The following is a 24,706-nucleotide window of genomic DNA, read 5'->3' as shown; positions in this document are numbered from 1 at the left end:
TAAAGAACTGTCAGATTAAGACTATATTTACAGAGACATTGATGATAATTCTGAAGGGCATTAAAGAGATAACATACAGAGTTGTTAATTTTTGTATCAAAGATGTCATTTTCAAAATGATCACGACTTTCATTATTCTCAGCTACCAAAGGCTCAGAAAGCCAACCTGAAAAGATCCAGCATTAGTCAAATGGGATGCTCGTATTTCTAGCTTCTTTTGAAAATCTCTCTGATGAAAAATGAAGTACCTATAAGTTAGCAACATACTCGGACTGCAGTTATTGACATACGCAGAATTTACAGACACTTCACAGAATGGCTAGTGATTATGCCTCTAGTTGGTAAAATAGTGAGCTGATTAGTCCCAGCAGAAAGGACACATCCCAAGCTAGAACTACTGTCATGCCTTGGTAATGTGAAATAAATTCTTTAAGATCAGAAACAATGTCAGTTGTACTTAAAATGACACCAGGAACCACATTGAAATGGACAATTGTGGGGAGGTGAGCAGGGAGTAAAAAGAGATAATAGGATTTAAAAAATTTGATGTTATTGGTTCTCTATTCTATTTGCATTTTTCATCAGGATAACCTCTGCCTGTAAGTTCCACCCTGGAAATTTTTTTTCTCCTTCAATTTATTCTGGGTGTCTGGGTTGATTGAAAGGCAATGAATGCATAGTCTTAGAAAGCCTGAATGGGTTGACAGAATTTTTGGTGTCTCTGAAAATTCATCTATCGATTTGACAAGACAGTTACATTTTGTGCAGTTTGGAAGACTGTAGTCATCATTTCAAGACAACACAAAGCCGAAGCAAAGGCTTCGGGAGAGGTACTGATATGTCTGGACATTTGGAACATCTCTGAATCTCAGATGGGGAAAAGCATCCAGGTAGCACCTAGTCTGTCCACAACTGACTAGGAGGCAGAGAGACCCCTAACTGATAAGTTTAGTGTGTGCTCTTAGAAATCTCCAGGGAAGGACTACTATCACACTGCCCCTTAAATAAGTGCTAGGCATACCTCTAAGCTATACTTTTCCTGCTACAGTTAAAACTCACTGCATATGGAGTGCCTGGGTGGCTCAGTCAGTTAAGCATTGGATTCTTAGTTTTGGCTCAGGTTGTGAGCTCATGATTTGTGAGTTCAAGCCCCATGTTGGGCTCTGGGCTCTCTCTGTGTATGGAGACTTGGGATCCTCTCTCTTTCTTTCTCTCTCTCTCTCTCTCTCCCCCCCCCTCCTGCTCGCCCTCTTAAATAAGTGAATAAACTTTAAAAATACATATATAAAAAATGTTTAAAACTCATTGCATACAGTTACCCACTTGGGCAAAGAAAGAACCAACTCCTTGTAATAACACTTCTCTTATCTTTAGCAATCTTTGTGAGAAATGATGGGGTTTACTGGAAGGCAGGGTATCAGCAAATACTGTTCTAATTTTCAGAAAGAGTCTCAAAGTATTAATATCCAGAAAAATATCCTTTAAAGATGATTTAATAGAAAGAAAATGGTAAATCACCAAATGCCAATATGAAATCATGATGAATAAGTGACGTCAAAAAATGACTCGATTTTTTGTTTTCTGAAAGGAATCTCTCACTGACGGCTCAAGGGAATGTTGTAGATGTGGTACAATCTGATTTTAGCAAGGAACTGGTAAAGAAGAACAATATCCTGGCAGGCAAGATAAAGGCATGTGAGACAGATCATGGTATAGTCAATTTGGGTCATAGTTATTCCAATGGTTACATCTAAAAGACACTGACGTTAACTAGCAGGGGCTCTAGTAGTATGTTATACGTCTCAGTACTGTCAACATTTTCATTGTTACCATAGGGGGAAAAAAAAGAGAACATGCAATTTAATTCAACTAACATTTACTGAGTGGCAACTACAAGCAGCATACTGTGCTGAGGGGAGAAAGTAGAGTAAGAAATTACCCAGTATCCAATGCAGTATATTGGAAAGAAGAAGGCATTTGAAATCTGAAGATCTGGATATTTCTGTTTTGTTATTTACCACTTATGTGACCCTAGACAAGTCAATTCATATTTCTGTGTCTCATTTTAACCTATTTTCAAGTTAGGAAAATAAACATAATTACCTAAAAGAATTATTGTGAAGGTCATATGAAATTATAGATAATACTTCACAAAAAGGAGAGAAGATGCTTAACTGAGCATGTGTTACCTCTTTTAACCCGTAGGAAACTTCTTCAGGTTATATATTATGATTTACAGGTGAGAAAACTGAGGCACAGAGAGCTGAAATCTTAAAGCTGTTGTAGCACAGAGGAAAAGGAAATAGGGGAATCAAAGGAGATGAAAAAAAACCCCCTAATATCTCAGTGATGCCATATTGGTTGTGTAAGAATTTTCCAGATGCATGTGTAGCAGAAAGGCATCTTAAGAAAAGAAAACAGCATGGCCAAAAGCATAACAGTGTGAATATTTAAAGTATATTTCAGGAAAGATGACTGGACAGATTTTACCAGAGCATCAGTAGTAACAGTTCCAGGAAAGAATGATGGAGGGGCAGCTGGGTGGTTCAGTCGGTTAAGTGTCCGACTTTGGCTCGGGTCATGATCTCACGGTTCGTGGGTTTGAGCCCCATGTTGGCTTCTGTGCTGACAGTTCGGAGCCTGGAGCCTACTGTGGATTCTGTGTCTCCCTCTCTCTCTGCCCCTCCCTCACTAGTACTTTATCTCTCAAAAAAAAAAAAAAAAAAAAAAAAAAAAAGAGTAATAATGGTGGAGATGGCAGTAGAAAATGTAAGCTGGTACCAGATCTTGAATATGTTGACCTATGAACCAGTGATGATTTAGGAGAAGGAAACATGATGGAGGCTTTGGGAAGATATTCCAGGGAGCAGGGTGCAGAATGGAATGGAGAAGCAAAACTTTTTGGGAGGTAATTTGGGAATTCCTTACAACAGATCCAGAAAAAGGCATTAAGCTAGAAGATTGGAAATAGAGATAGGTGGAGTCAACCAGTTTTGGCGGCACATTAAAGTGGCGGATGATCAAGAGGGAGAGAGATCGATATCTTAGTTACTGTGGACTTTATTAGCAAAGCAAACCAAGCACTAAAATTCCAGATGATTGGAACTGAACTGTAAGTAATAATTTCCTTCTAGTTTGCTATCGTCTTGAGAGTTCTCGATATACACATTCCGTTAAGAATACATTGCATATGAAAATCCTTCAACTTTAAAATTTACCTCGCTGTGATATTGACATTGAAATCCTAGTGATGTAACTTGCCCACCTAAGTGAATAGGAAGAAAAGGAGGACCATTTACCACTGAAAATAACTCTTAACTATAGATATAATTTTTAAATATTAGGTCTAATTTTTATTAAAAAATATTTTCTAAGAAATACTTTTTCAGAAGATTATCTGCATAAGGCGATCAAAGTGTAAAAAAACTTGGTTTTGGGAACACCTGGATGGCTCAGTTAGTTAAGCGTCTGACTCTTGGTTTTGGCTCAGGTCATGATCTCACAGTTGGTGGGTTCAAGCCCCCTATATGGCTCTGTGCTGACAGTGTGGAGCCTGCTTGGGATTCTCTCTCTCTCCCTCTCTCTGCTCCTCCCCTACTCTCTCTCTCGCTCTCTCTCTCACCCCTTCTCTCAAAATCAATCAACTTAAAAAAATTTCTTTTTTTTAAATTTTGGTTTTGTATTTTGTCACTCTAGGAGTTGATATTTTTTGGAACAGGACTTCAATATATATTAACACTAAATGAATAAAAGGGAAGGAAAAATGAGGAGGAAGGAAAGAACTATTGTAATTTTGGTGAAATACGTTCTGGGAGGTGCACTAATTTGTTTTTTTAATAAGAACCAAAGATGTCCTCATATTAAATAAGGTTTTGTAACCTGAGATCACTGGATTCACCTCAGGGATTCAAGAACTTACTGATGCAAAATGAATTTACCTTGGGAGAGGCTCTACAGATGTAATCAAAACATTAAAAGGATTTATGACACCCCAAATAAAACAAATTACTAGTAAAATCAGGGAAGTGTCTTTTCTCACAGAACAGATACAACCATGAATTGCAACAAATGAACAAGTTCTAATTTAAAAGGCAGCTCAGTGCTTAGAGAAGGCAAAGAGTTTTCTTTAGCTAATTAGCATCCTCTCATTTTTTTTTTTTTGCTTTTGTTACTTCATGTCTAGATACAGGTATTCTTAGAGCTGAGGTATATCGGCAATCCTTATAAACTAGTGAACCTACAAATTGTTTTCTCTATTACTTATGGTTTCTGACTCTATATTATAAGGAGACGGGATAGGTTACAGAAATCATTTAGTTGGACACTTAGCTATGGGCAAATCCATACCCAAATCATCCGAGATAGGGGCTGTTTTTATTTTTATTTATTTTTAAATTAATTAATTAATTTTTTAAAAATCCGGACTTCCCTTCTCCTCCCTTAGTAATCTGTTCATATATGTCATAGCAGGAACCCTCGGCATTTGAGGATTTTCACCTGTGCGGTGAATTGAGCGACATTCTTAGCATTATGTAAACATGACAGAGATTCTCTCCCTTTGTCTCTGTTTCCCAGCCCAGGATGCTCTGCTGTGCCATTAGAGTTAGGACATCATAATGTGTGTGCATAAAAACTCCAGAAATGACAGTGGTGCTGGTGGGCATTTAAGAGTAGATTAGAAAACTGACAGTCCCATGCTAACGGAAACTATTCTCCAAAGACAGGAGCTAAGGAGGCGACCCAATTAGTCTTTACTTCTCTAATTTCCCTGATTACATATCTCCTTTTACCCCCTGTGCTATACCTAGTAAGTTCCCCCAGACATAGACCTAATCTAGAAGGCAGAATATTGACGCAGTGCAATTTAAAGGAGAGCTGTGTTATGCTAAGATATGTGGCCAACAATGGGGCCTACACAACAAGAAGCCCCTGAGGCATAAAAAGTGGCTGGTCCAGATAACGTGCTACAGTGGATTTCAAAGTAAATGAGGACAGAGACAACTAAATGTCAGCTCGAGGCTGGGAAACTTCATTGGCATGAGGGCAACTTTCCTGAGGCCCAGGGAGCAGAAGCAACAGTGGCCTATATCACACTTGATGCCTGAATTCGCAGACTCAGAGTGGCTCTTCTTTGGCTAGAATTCTTGGTTATAGGTACCTGGGTGGGTGTTAAAATCCCTGGGAAGGAAGGTAAATCTCTGCGAATCTCCATCAAGGAGTGCTGTCGGATATGCAGAGCCACAAAGAGAAGGTCTTAATCAGGCCAAGAGGTTTTTCTTTTCAAAATGTAGACGAATTTTCCGTATGTTGAGGTCTAGCTCATGCTGAGCTTTTCTGTGGACTTGATCTGTTAAGCATTGACACCGAGGGTGGAGAGGGCAGGCTCTGGAGCCTCACTGCCTGGCCAATCCTGGCTCCTCAGTAGCTACTTAAGATCTATGCCAACATGGGCCAATACTGAGCCTATTAAAGCCTCAGTTTCACCACCTGCACAATGGGCATAATGATAGAATGTGAAGTTTGAACAACGCCTGGCACAGAGGAAGGTTTTAAATGCTGTACGGATTGGATAAGATACGAGGTGTTTGGCAAAGTACTCGTGGCAGAGTCCATGTTTAACAAGTGTTATCTTTGCTGCTATTATTACTGCCAGTGATAATAACAACACTAAAGAAAGCGTGGCAGGTAAGATGATGGACCAAGGCAGAAAAGTTGCATAGGCCAAGGTCACAGGAAAACTGGAGAGAAGTATAATGACCTGCACTGGGCATGGCTTAACATCTTGGAGCTTTATGGGAAAAGAAAGGAGCAAACAATGGTAATAAATTAAGAGGAATATTGGGAGTATGGTGAAATTATCATCACTGCTTCTTTTTATTTGTGCTTATTGTGTGGTGCTGGGGTGATTACCAGTTTTATTTGAATGTTTTATAAGCTGTTAGATTTATTTACTGAGAATGAACAGATAAATAGGGATGTTATTCAGCTGTGTGTCATGTCATGGCTTCTCATCAGCTCTTCTGCTAACTTGCAGACAAGGTTAATTAACGAGGCAAGGGCATCGTGGAGGAGGAGGGGTAGAGCTGGATCTGTTGAATGGTTCATCCTATTGGGGGAAGACGGGATGAATCAACTCTCACGTTAGCACTCCTGGGCAGGGGGTAAGGTACTGGATGGAGACTTTCGTGAAGTCTTGAGAAAGACGGTCTGACAGGGTATGTCAGAGGAGTATGATCACTTTAACACCACAGGGTTTGATGGAAGCCAGAATAACTTCTTTTTTCCAGTCCTGGATGTTCATGGTTGTCCCTTTTCATATTTTGTTTCTTGAAGGTGCCTTCTTATAGCAAGGTGTCTTTAATCCTAAACCCAAGGAGCTTTGGAAACACTGTTGTTCCGTTTCCATAGTGGTCCTGCTCTCACTTACCACTCATAGGTGACAGTCACCTCCTCAGCTGGATGTTCCGCGACTCTCATATCCAAAGTGGTCCCCACCAGCCACACTCACCACCTTTGCTTTACTCTCAGCAAAATAGTTAGCCTAGTGGTTCAGTGCATAGGGCATGGAGCCAGACTCACAGAGTTCAAAGCCCAGCCCTGTCCCTCTGATGTGTGAAGTTAGGTATGTTGATTAACCTCTAGCCTTATTTTCTTTACCTGTAGAGTGGGAGCAATAAAAATACCTTCTTCAAGGATAGTTGTGAGTTGCATAGACGCTGCATCATGCTGAGCATATTGTAATATGCATAAGTAGTAGTTACTGTTAGTTTGGACTTTATTGCTGTCTGAAATCACCTTCTTTATTTGTTGTTATTGTCTGTCTCCCGCTGTTAGAATCTAAGTACCATGAAAGCAGGGACTTTTTACTGTTTAATGCTGGATTACGGGATCTAGAACAGGCTCCAGACTGGTAACTCAATAAAAATTTGTTGAATGATCTATTAATATTTAAGAAATGATCCTGTCCAATTTCAGGTCATGCAGCAAAAACCGCTTTACTGAGCTGACCAAATGGCAAAACAAAAAGAATGCAAGCTACCTGGTCTCTTGCCTGGACTGAAATACAAAGCATTTCTCCACTTGCACAGCCCACTTTTTTGCAGATTCCAAATTTTGCAAGGCTTTATGATCTCTAGTTGGTCATGTGAAAGCAGTCATTTTTTATCATTCAAAAAATTAAATTTTCTAATGATACTGAAATATACTCCATATTACGTTTTCTAACTACACGTTACCTGTCCTACCCTTCCTCTTTCCTGGGACATGCCCCCTACAAAGCAGTAAAAACCACTAAAAGCAACAAACTAAAAGCTGAAAGACAGAAAACAGGTGAAAGGAAGCCTTACAGCTCCTAAAACTAGAATGGATCTTTCTCGCATTAAAATGACACTAAGCGCTACACCTGTAGTTTGCTTGTAGAAATTTCAAACTTGCTAATGCTTTAATAACGAATAAATGTATTGTGTTCAGGAAGGCAGGAAAAATAAAAATAGTCCCGAGGATAGAGTCTGGATTTTTCCCTCCACGGTATCCCTTTGTAACAGGCCTCTGAAGGGTAAAGCACCTGTAGGCAGAGCCGCCCTGAGCCTCTCCTTCGCTTCGAACCCTGTTAAAGGTTAAGGGTACGTTCCACCTGTGCCTTTCCGACGGTAGGCCAGCTCAGCTAAAGGTCGTTCATGGAAACGCCTGCTTCCCCACCTCCTTCCTCTTTGTCTCTGAAGAATTCATGTCAGAAAGAGTACCTGGTTCTGACTTTCATGCAGCTGCTGGTTTCTGGTGACTTGTATACGGTTTTTAAGCCCAACGACTTAATGACTATTACCATCCCTGATAATGCTACGGTAACCCTACAGAACCGAGTTGTCAGAAACTCTCAACCCTAAATTGGAAGAGGTCATGCCAGCCACATCTACAGTCCATTCTGATGCTGTTGGTCCTCCCATATACAGTAAATGTTGTTTGAGAGACGGGTTGGTGTGTTGTAAAATTGATAAGATTCAGGTTGCCAAAGGCGTGTCATAAATTTCATAGGTCTTAATTTATGTTGCTATGGTAACTGAAGTGTTGGAATTTCCCGAGATTAGGAGGCTTTATATTCTTACCCTTAAAAGGACGATAATGTAGATTATGACTCCAGACTTGGTCCTTGCTGTTGTGGGGAACATGTACTCTGTATGTTGAGCGTCCTGTGTCTGCCAAGGTATGACCGATGTGGAGTAAGTGTAATTACAATGAAGAGTCCTGATGCCTAACCTGATTTTCTTTTTTACACGTATGAGTCTGGGCGGCCAAGATATTATTAAAATGGACAGTCTTTACCGAAAGAGAAAGGGGGAATTTGAAGAGAGAAGTGGAATTCCTCTAGTCATTCTAGAACACTCACCTTAAGGACCGCTATGAATTTGGTTCACTTTCTCCATCAAAGTGAATTTCTAGCGAGTGCTGAAGACCCTGGTGCATTATTAACAAGTGTTTCAGGAAAAGACACCATATTGAGGCATTTAGTGCCTCGGCAATGTCTGAAGTGAGAACAAGTCATGTAATGAAGCCCCTACCTTGAGACGGGAAAACCACTAAGAATCCTACGGGCTGCTCAAGATCATAGGCGTTAATTATGTGGTCCCAAAGCAGCTGGGAAACTCCATGCAAGTGACCTAGGATTGACCTGAGACAGAAATATTTCCCTTGCCCGAGCCCAGCTTACCTTATATCCTGATGATTTGATGTGCACGCCACGTTTGGTCAGAGTAGATTTCATTCGGATGAAAAAGGAACGTTCAAGGGTGTTGTCAGTGGTTAGCAGACTGGGGCTGGTTGACTCCACTGAAGAATACAAAAATATATACACACATGATTTAGATGTCTACACAGCCCCTCACAGCTACTGCTCAGGTGCAATCCTTGGGTTCACTAAACATAAGTGACAGGTGCTAAGAGCATGGTAATCCATTTACTTCATTTAGAAAATGTTTACTTTGCAGAAAATAAAAAAGAAAAATTAATGAATCCAAAGTAACTCTGTTCCAGTTTCCAGCAGGAGCTTTTCAGACCTTTTAACTCCCTAAGTAGGGCCTAAAGTATGAGGTAATGGTAGCCTACCTTGCCACTTGGCCTGTGCACATGGAGAGAATAGTCATGAACATGGAGGACACTATAGATTTATGGAATCAACCAAGACTGCAGCAGAGAGGCTTCTGATGAAGAGTAAGGATAACTTGCTCTTTGTTTTCCCTGTGAATCCCTTCTCGTAACATTTGTCCACTGGGCAGCTCTGAGAAGCAAGAAACCATCTCCTGGCCAGTGTCCTTGACCTCCTGAGTCAGTTTTCTTCATTGTGGGGAATAAGAAAGCATAAAGTTTTCTCAACTGACTTACGATAGAGGGCTTAGAATGGAATGTATAGACAGAGACAAGTAAAGACCACCACCAACATCGATTGTCCTTTCTTGTCACTAATGGCAGCTTGCTCCCTGCCCTAATCTGAACAGGATATTAACAAAGAATAGTCTCCTCCCTGAAGCAAGACAGTTGCTCTTTCCCTTTATACATTTTTAGACTAAGTGGAATACTTCTTTACTTCTGAAACTTAAAATGGTAGTTTGCAGACTTGTTGATCTAAAAACACCCGTATGCGAACAGGCCACGAGGCAACATACATCTATTTTCTAAAGCATTTTATAAATTTAAGTGTTTTCCTGCAAAAAAAATTAATTTTGGCATTTTTTAGCCTAATCAGTGCTGTCAAAGTTGACTCTTCTAATATAGTACTTTAAAGTTTTAAATTTGTTTTTGGAGTCTAAAATTAAAAAAAATGTGTGTGTGTGTATATATATATATATCCATATATCCATCCAATATATGTGTGTGTGTGTGTGTATATATATATATGTATATATACATATATATATATGTATATATACGTATATATATGTGTGTATATATATATATATATATATATATATATATATATCTCCATCAGTAAACAGGATTTCTTTTGAGAAGCCTTCCACTAATGCTAACTTTTTCTGGGGGGAGGGTAGAGAAATATGTGTCATAAAGGGACATTTAAGAATTAACATATGTGAAAACAGTTATTAAAACACAAAGACAAACGGGCAAAACAAGATTTTGAACTTTAAGAAACATATTCCATGTATTTCTAAGGGAAAGAAATGCCTTTTTAAAAAAATATATGAAATGTGATACTCAGATGAAAGAACAGGAGCTATTGTAATAACAGAAACCTTGCTGTTGGGTCTGTGGCTTTCCTTGTATCACTGCTGTCTAAATAGGACTATATTTTCCAATGTTGGTGGCACTTCTATTCTGGGGTGAGGGAACCACTGACAAGTGTCCCTTTCTTATGTGTCTCTCTTAAGATTTTCTCTCTCTCTTTTTTTTTTTTTTTGTTTTAGAGAGCACGGATCTGATGTCATTTTAAATGTACAGCTTTTTATCACTCGAGGGAAAAGCAGAGCCATGTTATATTTAGTACTTTCATTTCTTCTGATTAAATATGAATTACTATGAAATTTTTCTCATCATCTAACACGCCATAATACGCCAACAGCTTTTTAATACACTATATAAGCACAAACTTCTGCTCTAAGAGTTTAATTTGCCCCTCTAATCCAATCACATCAACCTTATTTCTCTTATCAGAGATTCCCATTTTGAATTAAATGAGCTCATTAGTTTTAATCAAAAGCAGAGAGATCAAAACTTAAACGTAAATGCTTTAGATCAGAACTGTCAGTCAGCCGTGCAGTTCTATTTTACTAAAACACAAGATCAGAGACCCTTAGAACCAATTTTTTCTCGTAAGGGATGCCGAGAGCTTGAAGATGCTATATCCTTTTTTTTTTTTTTTCCCTCTCTCTCTCTCCTTCCCAAGGACAGATTATACATTTAAGGTTAGACTTAATTTATAGCAGTTTTTCATCCTGGTGGAAATGGAAAAGTATGCCAATCTACTGTTGTCCCTTTCACATTTATTGGCACTGGTCCTCAGAGACTTGAACTAACGTGAAGCCATCAGAATCCACAGCACAAACTCAGCCTTAAAAATTCAGCTCCGTTCAGCAAGATTGTGTTTGCAGTAGCTGAGGAAAAAATGAAAGTTCCCGCAGAAGTGAAATAGGTTTTAGGGCTAGGGTGCTGGCTACCCTGACCCCATGAGGAAGGAGCCACCTAACGATAGAAGAGTAATTCAGGCATCATTAGAAATTACCGTTTTCAGTATGTAGCACTGCATAGTAAAACACTAAGTGTGCACATTAGAGACGGTGGCACGGGTGCTTCCCGCTGGGTGACAAGCTTTGTATGAGCTTTGGAGGCCAAACACTGCGTCATGCCCTGACTGAGGCCCTGCATACAGCACCCCCCGTGTGTTACAACAGTAATTGCCTAAACATACAGGGGCGGCGTTAATTAAACCCAGGACAACTGGTGTGAGAGGAATGCTGAGGTCAGGTTTTGCTCCATTGAAGCTGAGATTTAAAATCTAAACTGGTCTCCAAGCTTTATTTCAGACCATGGGGGAATGGAGAGTTGAGGAGAAAGTGGGGGAGGTCTTAGAAAAGAGTTTGATTTCTGATAAAGATTTCTCTTGTAATTCCATAGGACTTTCTAGTTGTGGGGATGGGGCTGGAGTAACGCTCCACGCTGTCTCTTTCGAAGGGACGCATAACAAACTCATGCACGGCACTCGCATGCCAGGGCCATGCTGCCTCAAGGGCTAGCAAACACACTCTGGTTATCTGGGCTCTGCAATGGCATCTCTCATGTAAAAGGTGTATTATCTGTAGGTGACAGACAAGAGGGGCAACTTTAGAAGAGCAGTTTTCTAAGTGTCTCAGGTGAGAAGCATGATTTTGATGAAGGTTCTATTGAGAGAGAGCATGGCCTTGGTGATGTGCAACATGACTGTGACATTGAAGATGCGTGTGTGTATGTGTATGTGTGTGTACACATGCATGCAGATATGTATGTGTGTGTATTGGGGGTGGGTGTGAAGAGGACAGAGTGATGACAGAGGTGTCCTTAAGAATGGTGCTCTAGAAAGACAGCGGGACCAGTCTAGGTGAAAGGAACATTTTAGAATGCTTTCTAGGTATCAGATGCTTTTGCGTCAGCTTTTTGAAGCAGGCCATGATTGCCGCATGCTCTGATAAGAAATTTGGGATTCAGAGAAGTTATATCTGCTGCCTGAGACACAGGAGAAATTTATGGGTAAAAATGGATTAAGTGGTCAAGCCCAGATGTGGCCAGTTTTGACCCATGAATTATAAACAAGGAGCTGAAAAACAAAACAAAAACAAGACCCACACAACTAAAAGCTAGATAAAAAAAATTAACTCTCTTTTGCTGAATCTCAAGGGCCTCAACTTTTTAATAAATCCAAATTATCTCAGCTCTTGAAATGTCAGTTTTTGCATATTTTGTAAAATTTACAGAAAAATTTATAGCGAAGTTATAATAATTTTTACGTTGGCAAATGCCACCATAATGTGAAATCATATCTGCATTATTATGCATTTGTTGATGAATCCCTAACTAACACTGTAGTTGCTGCCTCACTATGATGCAGGGGCAGGAGGTGATGGGGGAGCTGGAGCTGGAGGAGGAGGAGGTGGCTGAGAACCATCTAGTTCTCACTGGCCAATCCCAGTGAGATTCAGTCAGGTTCATCCAAACACGTAGTACACTCTCTCTCCAGGGTCTCTGTAAATATACGGGGCCCCAGCATAAAGAAGGCTTTTCTTTCTCATGCACCACAAATGTTTTCGGGACAATCTAGTGTCAGAACTCTGCAAATGGCACCAAATCCTGATGGAGGAGGGAGGGAAAAGGAAAATTAAGCTTTGAGAAAACACCGTTCCTCTTCAATTGTGAACAAAGTTTCCCTTTGAGGAAGAAGAGAAGTTGGGCTACATCGCTAATATATGAAGTTAAATATACTCTTTTCCTACTTCATTGCCTAAACGAATCTTTCCCTTTTCAGAGGTTCTGTGCGTACAGGACAAACCAAAGTGCAAATAACCAAAATGACTTTCACAAGACAAGGGAAGAGATGTTTGTCCATTTTGCAGTTACCTTGATAAAGCCAAATTATTCACTGGCATATGCTGTTAGCTTTGTTAGATACTGCTGTATTTTAAGATGTTAGAATGAGTGTATGTCAAAGTATGTTACAAGTTGTTTCTTTTCTTACAGAGGTTTTCCTGCTCTTCCTTAGCCACTCGGAAGCCACTTGGAAGTTACCGTACATACTCATATGGCTTTCTGTGGTCAATGAAAAGGTGAACCAAGGTCATGGGTCACTTCCAGGTGTAATTTTTGAAAAGAGTCAGTCCCTTAGTAGAAAGAGGTACTTTCTCTTTCCTTCTGCCATGGTGACTATCAACATTTCAGATGGTGCCTGCTCCATCAGCCCGGGTCTTAGAATGAAGAGAGCGTGGGACAGAACCCACAGCCAACTCTCACAGAAATAAATTTTTGTTATAATTTCAGAATTGTTTTTTACTGCAGCAGAAGGTAGCCCATACTGACTGATACAAATACTAGATCTTTATTATATAAAACAGTCTATGTTGTCCAACTCTTCCAGACAGTGACAGAATACACAGACAGGACATAATGTTTGTCTGACCCCAAAGATCATGATGTACCAATATACTGTTCCTCGAGTTATTCATATCCTCATTTTATCTCCTACCCTAGGTATGGGTGGCGAGGCTGAGACATGTCTAATTTTCATCCCTTTTAGCACCTACCATGGTTCCTTGTTCCCAGAGCAAAAATTATACATATACACACATATATACAGACATGTATTTACATATGTCTAATATGTTCAATAACTAACATTCATTAAATGTTGACTTTAATAAGATCTTCCCAACCTTGTTTCCCGATAGTAGGACAAACATGGTAAATACATCTTTTCTCACAGATCTTATCCCAGCAGATTTTATGTTTACCCACGATGACAAGCATAGTAATTTTAAAGTGTTACAAAATCTCCAATACTCCTCCTTCCAAAAGGCAGAGCCTCCTTTCTCTCCCCTCCAGTGTGGGCTAGACTTGGTGACTGACTTCTAATAAATAGCACATGGTGGAAATGGTGGTGTATGACTCAGTCATGACAGGCAGAATGGCTTCTTGGTGGCTCTGTCCTGGGTCATTCACTCTGGTGGAAGCCGGCGGCCATGTTGTGAGGACACTTGAGCAATCCGGTGGAGAGGCCAGTGTGATGAGGAACTGAGGCTTCCTAGTCAGTCACAGTCACATGAGTGAGCTTAGATGTGAGGCCTGCCCCAGTCAAATCTTCAGATGACTATGCTCTGAGTTTGACTTGTGTTGCAATCTCAGGAAAGACCCTGAGCTAGAACTTCTCAAAAGTGCTACCAGATTCCTGACCTATAGAAACTATGTGAGATAGCTTTTTTTTTTTAAGCAAAATATTTGGGGTGATTTGTTGCGCAATGAACGATTACTAATATTGCATCCACATAGAACCTCCTTTTGGAAACGTCATAGCCTTGTTTCGGTATGTGACAACTATGTACATGGGTCAAACTCCTGTAATAGTGAGAAGGAAGGCATTGCCCCCAGTGTCGGTACCTGGTGAATTCACTTACACATGAAAAACTACCTGCAATGCTGATTTTTGTAAGTGGGGTTTGTGTTCTCGAAGGTAAACGCTCAATTGATTTTTTAAAATGTGCAATTTGCAAAAGATGCTATCACAGTGTCATCTACAAGATTGGGAGATCTTGAAAGGCAGGCCTGAAGTCTTGCTTGTCTATCATTGTATCTACTCCCTGCTCTTCTCCAGCTTCCCTTATGCACCGCGCCCCCCCTCCCCACCCATGCTCCCACAAGTGCCCAGGATTGTGTTTCACATAAGTAGTCACTCAGTTTGCGTGCTGAATAGTCAGATGCTTTCTTTTAAGAATAATTATTCCCTTTACCCCTGCCATGCCACTCTCACAAAACATCTTGTCCCAAGACTTGGCGGTTTTTGTTGTTGTTTGTTTGAGGAGAGGGAATCCTATGTCCCCTCCTTGTATTCACCTCTAAGGAAGCATGTTCTGCAAAGTGTTATTTTGAGAGTCATGGACCAGTGGTTTGGTAGTTAAAAAAGGATTGGCCCGACGTCCCCCAGAATTAGAGAATACTTTGTTCTCTTTTTGAGAGTTGGTTTCATTTCACTGGCCTGTCCTTCTCGGTCACGTGCCAGGCAACTTTGAAGACAGTAACAGTCTTCGGCAGACTAGACCCAGGTCATTGGCCACTGTGGCAAGGCAGTGCCCACCATTTTCTGTGAACACAAGTTGTACCACCTTGTGGATATCATACAAATACAGTTGCAGCCAGTGAGGCCAGGCTCAGCAATCAGGCTCCATCGGCTCTGGTGCTTGCTCTTAAAGTAAAACAACAACCCCCCCCCCCACCCCGCCCCGAATTTGTCGAAGTCTCATTAGGGCTGATTCCTGCTCCCACTCAGTTGTGAGTCTTCGGCTTTGTTTAGAAACTTGTGAATCATTAGCTGAAACTCTAGAGCATAGCTGTGAAAATAACTGTGGTTCAATAATGATGTAATAAACTTCTTTCCATGTCACATTAAGAACAATCGGCCAAAAAAAAAAAAAAAGGAAAAAAAATCTGCCAACCCATGCCACCTGTCAGCACAAGCTCCTCAGCCATATCTGCCTGCCTGGGATGAGAATCATAATGCATAAGGTTGCCTTTCAGGTTTCCTACTCTTGGCAGGGGTTGCTACTTGGTGAGGCTGTCCCCTGGGGGAGAGGAGAGTGTTCAGCTGAGTTGCTCTGCAGTTGGTCTGTGGATGATACCACTCTGGGGAAATAGACACGGTGTCAGAGTCAAGCTGCTACCAGTGGGTGTTTCTATATACAACTACTAAGCAACAGGAAAGTTCAAGGGGGAAAACCTGGGTATTGTAAAGACAGCCTTTGAGAGTACAAGACATCCAGTGTGACCCATTCCGCAGCAGGCTGTACGCTCCAAAGAACATGCCGTATGAATACTGCAAGCAAATGTTTTAAATCTTATTGGAGACACCCTATAAATGTTGCCACTTGAGGGATCTATTCTGGGAGAGAAATATAGCATGTCCTCTCGGGATGCCGTTGGATTCCATTACCAATATTGCGTATGGGATCGAGTGTGGCAATGCTTTTATCACGACTATAAAGTGGTTACGAGCCAATTCCTCATATAAAACATACTCAATAACACTGAGGCTTTTTTCCCTTTTCTGTTTCCTTCTTTTATTTCCTTCCTTTCTTTTTCTCTCCTTTCCTTTCTTTCTTTCTTTTTTTTTTTTTAACGACAAACATGATGTCAGACAAAGGGCATCAGGACTTGGTCTTTGTACTACAAAACAAAATAACAATACATAAACACCTTTGTGAAGGCAGCTCGAAACCCCATGTTTTCTATTAAAAAGTCATGTTCAATCTTCACTGTTGATAGAACCGAATAGCTAACACAGAGAACATTGTATATCAGAAAGGTCAATAGTTATTATGAGCTACAAATATATTTTTTTCCATCCTTCAGGCTGTTTAGCGCATATCACAGCATGAGCAGCTGTCTTCTTTAATGCTTTTAAAATTAGAATCCCAAAGAGGAAGAAAAAATTATGGTTGCGATGATTGCTCTTTGCTTTTGTAAGTTTACTTTAATATACTATTTTATATACATGAATCTTCTGTGCAGCCTGTCCATGGGGCAGGAACTGGTTGCCAGTATCTAGTGGAGCTGCCATGTTTATTTTCTTAGCATTCGAGCCAAATCTCCATTTCAGGAGCAGATGTTGTCGACATACTATATTTTAAAAAGGAGTTATATAGAGGCGTCTGGTTACAGAGGCACTTGCAAACACACACATATGCATTCTGCCTTTTCACTGCTTTAAAGCTCGGGGACTAACTACAACAATGCCATGTGATGAGAAACAGTTATGCAGCACTGGCTGAAAAATCAGGCAGTGATTCAAGCCATTGATACACAAAGTATCTCTCTCCAAATGCAGGCCTGTGGACTGGGAGCACACCTTTTAAGTTTTGAAAGGTTGATCTGCCTGTCCCTGGAACTTTTTGCCCTGACTCCGTGCATGACCCTGAAAGACAACATGAGGTTTTAAAACAGTACAAGTGAGCACATATCAGAATTTTTAGCATAGCTCACTTAGTCTTTGTTCAGTTATTTAAAGGCTGGTTGGGTAGCTACAATGAGCTGGAACCATTTATAACTGTAAGTGCTTACGTCTGGGAGCAGGGAAAATAGATAGTAACTTGTGGTGGTGATTAATGCTATGAAGAAGAGCCATGAAGAGTAAGGGGCTGGAGAGTAAAGAGGGCCAAGGCTGGTTGGGTGGTCACAGGGACCTCACTGACGGGGTGGCTTTGGAGAAGACCTGAAGCCACGTAGATAAATGGGTGAAGATACCACCCACACATCACACTGTAACTTTAGGACTTCAGATTGGTACAAGGCTTTATAGAAAACGACTATTTGGATAGACACGTACCAGTGGCAAATTCTAGACATGTTACCTTTTGCACATTTTCTTGTCCAAAATTAAAATAAGTGCTATACTAAAGATAAAATAATATAACACATGGGAAACTAAGGAAGGATTAATGGGCCGGACGGTCCAGAGAGTCGAGTGCATGCCAGATGCACCTTACTGGTATTGTCAATTCTTTGGGCATCTCTAGAGGCAGCAGCAACTTCAGGACATAAGGGAGCCAAAGACTGAGTAAATAAATAACACTCTTGTCTTTGGTGAATTTTGGTAATGAAAATAAAGAGACCTGAGCATGTTTACTGATTGGGAAGACTGAGCTTAAAGTTGTATACATTGGAAATGCTAATTGAAGAATTAAATATCCTAAGGGATATTTAATCAGCAACTGAGAAAGATAAGTGAGCCTCTGAAATGGGGAGGAAGAAAAAAAAAGGAGGACATGAGAGAGGAAAGGGGGAGGAGGAGGGAGGAAGAGGACTGTGATGGCAATGGCTAGGAACAACTTAATTTCACTAGGTGAAGTGGGAGAAGGAGAGGATTTTGGATGTGAAAGAAGCTACCTAGCAGCCCATGTGGGCCGAGCATCAAGGACCAACAGAAAATAAGTAATAAGGCTACACAGTGGCTGGCAGTTGCTTCGTTGTAAGAGGACTGATTTTCTACCGAACGCTAGTAACAGTGGCTTTGGGGTCTTTCCAGGCAATGCTCAGTAGAGTAACCTTTTCCCAGGGATGGGAGCTGGACAATGGGAACAAAAGAAAGTCCAAAGAGTGAGGGACTGCCAAGGGTTAAGAGACACACAAGTGAAAGTGACCAAGTGATGAGCCAGGGAAGAGAAAAGGATGACAGGGCAGGGGGTGGTGACCCGGGGGAGGCAGCCAGTAAGTGGGGCTTTGTGCAGAAAGGATTGGTGAGTTATTTACTCACCAGTTATTTACTGCTTTTAAATAAGTTTATGTTACATTTTCTCTAAGTTCATAGGAAACTTGGAAAATCGGAAAAAGTAAATAAGAAAAAAAATGTCTATAACCTTATCATCCAGTTACAGTCACTATTAAAACTAATGTTTTGTTGCAGTCTTATTTACTATTTATTTAGATACTTATTTCAAAACTGGGAACATATCTGTTTCTCCCATATTTTTTTTTTAACATTTATTTATTTTTGAGACAGAGAGAGACAGAGCATGAACGGGGGAGGGTCAGAGAGAGAGGGAGACATAGAATCCAAAGCAGACTCCAGGCCCTGAGGTGTCAGCACAGAGCCCGACATGAGGCTTGAACTCATGAATTGTGAGATCATGACTTGAACCGAAGCTGGATGCTTAACCAACTGAGCCACACAGGCGCTCCTCAAATATATTATTTTTACTGTCTACGTAACATTCCATTGCTTCGTGATGAATTTCTTTTAAATTAATCTTTTTTCAACCTTCTTATTTCTTAGGGTGGATTTCTAGAAATAGTATTACCTGGTCAAAGACCATGATTTTTTTTTTTTAATTAAAAATATTTTTAATGTTTATTTTTGAGAGAGGGAGAGCACATGTGAGTCGGGGAAGGGCAGAGAGAGGGAGACAGAGAATCCAAAGCAAGCTCCATGCTGACAGCAGAGAGCTCATGTGGGGGCACAAACTCACAAGCCATGAAATCATGACTTGCCCCGAAGTCAGAGGCTTAACTGACTGAGCCACCCAGGTGGCCATGAGCTGTGTTTGTTTGTTCGTTCATTTTTTTAAAGCTAATGTGTACAAAGTGACTTTTGGAAAAGTTATACTATATCAGTTTACATATTTATCAACAATGTTGATGGTGCTCAGATTGATTGCTATCTTAATAAATATCTGTTCTCATCTAATAAAAAAATATTAAGCTAGCATGAGATACAGAGAAGAGAGTCCCCCTGAAAAGCAATATGTAAAAATATCTCACATGTTTAATTTCGATTTTTATTTCTAATGAAGTTGAGGAATGTTTTAATATGTATTTATTGGCCATTTGAATCTTTTTCAATGAATCCTATATTTATATCTTCTATTCTCCACTTGAATTTTTAGTGTTTTTCTTATCAATTTGAATGAGATACTTACATTTATTAAAGATACTATTTTTGGCACACTTCTTGTAAATATTTTCCCATTTGATTGCTGTTTCTGTTTGTGATGTTCACTAACGCACATGTTTTTAAATTTTAAAACTTTGTGGTTTTTTTTTTGGGGGGGGGAGAGAGTGTGAGCCAGGGAGAGGGGCAGAGAGAGGGAGAGAGAGAGAGACAGAATCTTAAGCAGGCTCCATGCCCAGCACAGAGCCCAACATGGGGCTCGATCTCACAATCATAAGATCACGACCTGAGCCGAAATCAAGAGTTGGATGCTTAACTGACTGAGCCACCCAGGCGCCCCTCATGTTGTTAAATTTTATACGGAGAAGTCTGTGTGTTTTTACCTTTGTGACTTCCTGTGTTGTACTTGTATTTTAGAAAGTTTTTCTCATTTTTTATGCAGATATTTGGCATGTTAAAAATGAAGCATGTTTTTTTTTTTTTTTTTTTCAGGTCAAGGTATGATTATGCCAATGGGTGGCTAAGGTCAAGTCAAAGAAAGAGTTTTTTGAGCACTGGCGGTCAAGAAGTGTGTGTGGAGTAGTTATTCATCCTGGAAACTGTCATTCTGGCATCTGTTGCCTCCTTGCGGAGATCGCTACACAGGAAGACTGCAAAGCACGAGCTGACACCGCTGAGGGCAGCAGGTGAGTGATGTGGGTGTTGACAGATGATGGCCCTGAGAACAGGTAAGGAGCACTTTTTTTTTTTTTTAAAGAGGAAATTTTTCAGCGATGATGTTGGGGGAAATGATGCAGAAATGGCACTGGAAACAAAGTACGATGACCACTCCTCTTTCGTGTTGAAGAGTTAGAAGCATAGGAATCATGGTCTCTAGTAAGAGAGCGTTTCAAGAGTAGTGGCCTCCAGGAGACAAAGACTTTAGTAAGGGTGCAGGAGCAGAATTCGGCTTGTGGAAAAGACGGTGGCTGCGGCACGGCAGGCTCCTAATTAGGATTCCCAAATAAAATACAGGAAACCTTATGTTGGAATTTCAGGTAAACAATGACTTTTTTTGTAGTATGACCCAAATATTTCATACAAATTTCCAAATTAACTAAGAGTCCTGTATTTTTATTAGCTGGATCTGGCCACTCTGCCCCTAGAAGAATGAGTACTCTGTGCACACAGAGGAAGGGTTTTGCATGAGAGCTGTCGTGTGATTAACAGGAATGAAGAATGAAGGCGTTTAGAAGATGGGTCTGAGATACATTTGTTTGACAGAAAAAGTTCTGAATGGCTGGAAGCTTCCACTGGAGAGTGTTTGAGAACTATGCCATAATTGAAAATTCATGCGGATGTTGGTATAAATATGCGGCTTTTCCAAATTTGCCTTCCCAGGTCTAGCATAATGACCATTAAAAAAAATGGAAGTACAATGGGCATACAGCAGCCCATTACTTTTAGGTGTACATCATAGTGATTGACTATTTTTATCCATTATGAAATGATCCCCATGATAAGTCTAGTTATTTCTGTCACCACACAAAGTTACTACAATATTACTGACTACATTCCCCATGCTGTACTTTGCATCCGCATGACTTACTTTAAAACTGGAAGACTGTACCTCTGGACCTCCTTCACTTGATGTGCCTTCCCTCCAACCCATCCCTGCTCTGGTAATCCAACAGTCTGTTTCCTGTATCTATGAGTCTTTTTCTGTTGTTGTTGTTGTTTTTTAGATTTTACGTATAAACCAAATCATATGGTAGTTGCCTTTCTCTGACTTATTTCATTTAGTAAAACCCTCTAGGGCTATTCATGCTGTTGGGAATGGCAAGATTTTATATATTTTTTACGGCTGAGTAATATTTCTGTGTGTGTGTATTACATTTTCTTTATTCATGTATCGGTGGACACTTAGGTTGCTTCCATATGTTGGCTACGCTATATAATGCTGCAATGAACAGAGGGCTGCAAATATCTCTTCAAATTGGTGTTTTCATTTTCTTTAGATAAATACCCAGCTGTGGAATTGCTACATTGTATGGTGTTTCTATTTTTAATTTTTTTGAGGAACTTCCATACTGTTTTCCATAGTGGCTACACCAATTTATATTCCCACCAATGTACACAAGGGTTCTCTTTTCCCACAGCTTCACCAACACTTGTTATGTTTTACCTTTTTTATAATAGCCAATCTGACAGGTATAAGGTGATATCGCATTGTGATTTTGTTTTGCATTTCCCTGATGATGAGTGATGTTGAGCATCTTTTCATGTGCCTGTTGGCCATCTGGATGTCTTCCTTGGAAAAATGTCTATTCAAGTGTTCTGCTGATTTTTTAATTGGGTTGCTTGTTTTTATAATAAGATGGGGAAGTTATTTATATATTTTGGATATCAACCCCTTGTTGAAAGTAGCCAGTTTTAATTTACCTGTGTGTGTGTGTGTGTGTGTGTGTGTGTGTGTGTGTGTGTGTATTCTGGGGATAGAGGTGAGCCTGAGTTGGCAGGTCTCCACAGATGTCTTCTGAGTCAGTATCTTCTGCTCATTTATTATTTTTTATCATATAGGAGAAATATGAGCAGCTAGAATTTATTGATTTTATTATGGCTTTACTCTAAGATGTCTTTAAGTGGTTTCTTTAAAAAAGTTTTCAGTTAGAAGTACTGTATTGAATCCATCATCAATAAACGATTGAGTCTTATTTATTGGAGAATATGTAAAAACATTTTTTTACATTTATTTTATTATTGAGAGACAGAGCATGAACATGGGAGGGGCAGAGAGAGGAGGAGACACAGAATCCGAAGCAGGCTCCAGGCTCTGAGATGTCAGCACAGAGCCTGACACGGGGCTCAAACCCACCAACTACGAGATCATGACCTGAGCTGAAGTCAGACACCCAACTGACTGAGCCACCCAGGCGCCCCTATTGGAGAATATTTTAGTAACATTATTTAGAGGAGCCGGAAACGGGATTTACCCAATAATTATCTACAGCTGTTACTTTGCTAATGAAAATCTATTTTGACATCTTATAATTAAGCAAGTGTTCCTTTTGTTTATCATTCCAATAAGTTTCAGTGACTGCTACTCCACCTTAGTACCAAAACAAAGTCTTCTCATCCTTTGGTAGAAGGAATCCTGCTTTACTGTGAGGAAGACAGGTCTTCATCATTATAATCTTGGTCAGCTAATAGGTGTGTAGGCATCATAATATGTGTGGAGGCATCATTTCCATATCTGAACTCGACGTCGGGTCATTTGTGTATTTTCTTCAAGGCTATGCATAATCTTCCCAAGTGGTGGGGATAAAAAAGCAGATATTTTTTTAATGATTCAATTTACAGACTTTGCAATTATTAGACTTGCTGTAGAATTACCCTCTTTTCTTCAATTTAAAAAGATAAAAGCTGTTGCTAATGGTGATGGTGAAAATGGGGTAGAAGCTGCCTTTTCTCCAACTGGGTGCAAAGTAAATTTGTATTAATTGCCGCATTACTGCCCCTTCCCCGGCTTCACACATAGCTCTCTGATAATGTACTTGATATTTTGAACATTGACACTTTAGCGTTATATCAGATGGCTTTTGGGTCTAAATTGTATATTCTATAATGCCAAATAATTATTTTAAAAATTGGCACCACATATTCTTTGTTGCCTGGTAGCTAAATGCTCCCACTGCATTTGTCATAATGGTTTTGTGGTTAATCCTCTCAGCTGCAGGGACGCTGGGTATTTATGGTTGCCCTTGATCTGGGTCTTCAATTATTTGACCTTACGTGAGAATGAATCCATCTATAACAGTAGGCTGTCCTTTGCCCATTTCTCCATTTTATTATTGCGTTTATTCCTAACATATTCCTTCTGCACATCATTAGCAAAGTTCTTCATGTTTTTCAACAGCTTGGGAAGCTGGGTCTTAGAAGTGACCCAGAATTCAGGTCCTATACGTGGAGAAAATGCCCCTGTTGCGATGCTTATCCTCAGGTTTTACTCAAAGCTATGGCCTGCATCTTTTAGTTTCTTCCCTAATTGTTTCAGTTACAAGCAAAACCAAATACATCAAAATAAGTTTCCCTGAAACAGGAAATTATTTACACATAAAACCCTTGAGATTGAGCACTCTTTCCCTCTGCAGAGAGACTTGAGAGTATTTTCCATTCCTGGCACAAATAATGCACAGGTATTGTAATGATTACTAATATTAATTACTTGCGTGGTAGATAGTACTGCTTTTACTTTCTTCTGATAAGTTTTGTATATTATTTTTTGGTGCCCAAATTGTGTTATATTCTTTAAATTGTGAGCATCTAAGAGACTTGAAAAAATTAGCTTATATCCATAGTGGAAACTAAAATATCTCAAGTCAACCTAGAAAGGTCTGTTTATTCTGAAAGCTACATCTTGCCCTTCAAAGTTTTTCTGTTGACCCTAACAACCAGTACCTACAATCCTTTCTCTAAAAGTGTAATGCTTTTCTCTGACCAAGTAAAATAGCAGTGTGCATGTCAATAATTTAGGGGAAGACAAAAGTCGTCTTAAAGGGGAAGCAAGGGCAAAGAAGAAATTATCTTTTTACCAAGAGAATTAGTTTACTTGAAAAAGAATATTCTCTCTTATACAATTTGAAGTCTAACATTTTAATACATGCCTGTAAGTCCGAAAACATAAAATTATCAATAAAAATCTTTGCCAGCTTGACAATGATTTTCCTTTCTCCTTTTGGCTTGTTGGGGGAAGAAAGAAAGCATTTAGATACATGCAGAACATGTAAGTAATCTCAGTAAGGTGATATTCTTGGGATTTTCCATATTTATATATTTTTTCCTACATTGTATTTTCGCTACCCAAGAGCCCTGGCTGTTATTTTTTTCCCGAAGTCTGAAGATCACCCCATGGATTAACAAATGATTGAGGATTCTCTCTTAAAAGACTCTTTAAAAAACTGTCAGAATCAGCCTGAGACAAAGATTTATTATGAACTATTTAAAGGGCTTAATATATGTATCCCCAATGAGCCCTTGGAGCAAACTAAAAAGGAAGAGTGGAATTCTCAAAGAATAGGAAAAATTCTCCAATGCCCCACTTTC

The 24,706-nt window shown here is 39.8% G+C and overlaps 1 protein-coding gene across 1 annotated transcript in view; it reads right to left on the bottom strand.

The window, feature by feature from the left end:
* NPAS3 (neuronal PAS domain protein 3) overlaps nt 1-24,706 on the bottom strand; it is an 868,317-nt gene that overhangs the window by 74,223 nt on the left and 769,388 nt on the right. The window contains exon 7 of the mRNA XM_042989548.1: nt 8,705-8,823. Within this exon, the coding sequence (XP_042845482.1) occupies nt 8,705-8,823 (119 nt within the window). The remainder of the gene's footprint in view (nt 1-8,704; nt 8,824-24,706) is intronic.

This window comes from Panthera tigris, chromosome B3 (genome assembly GCF_018350195.1).
Source record: "Panthera tigris isolate Pti1 chromosome B3, P.tigris_Pti1_mat1.1, whole genome shotgun sequence".
Lineage (NCBI taxonomy): Eukaryota > Metazoa > Chordata > Mammalia > Carnivora > Felidae > Panthera > Panthera tigris.
Note: the sequence above shows the minus strand (reverse complement) of the source record. Positions and strands in the feature narration are given on the sequence as shown.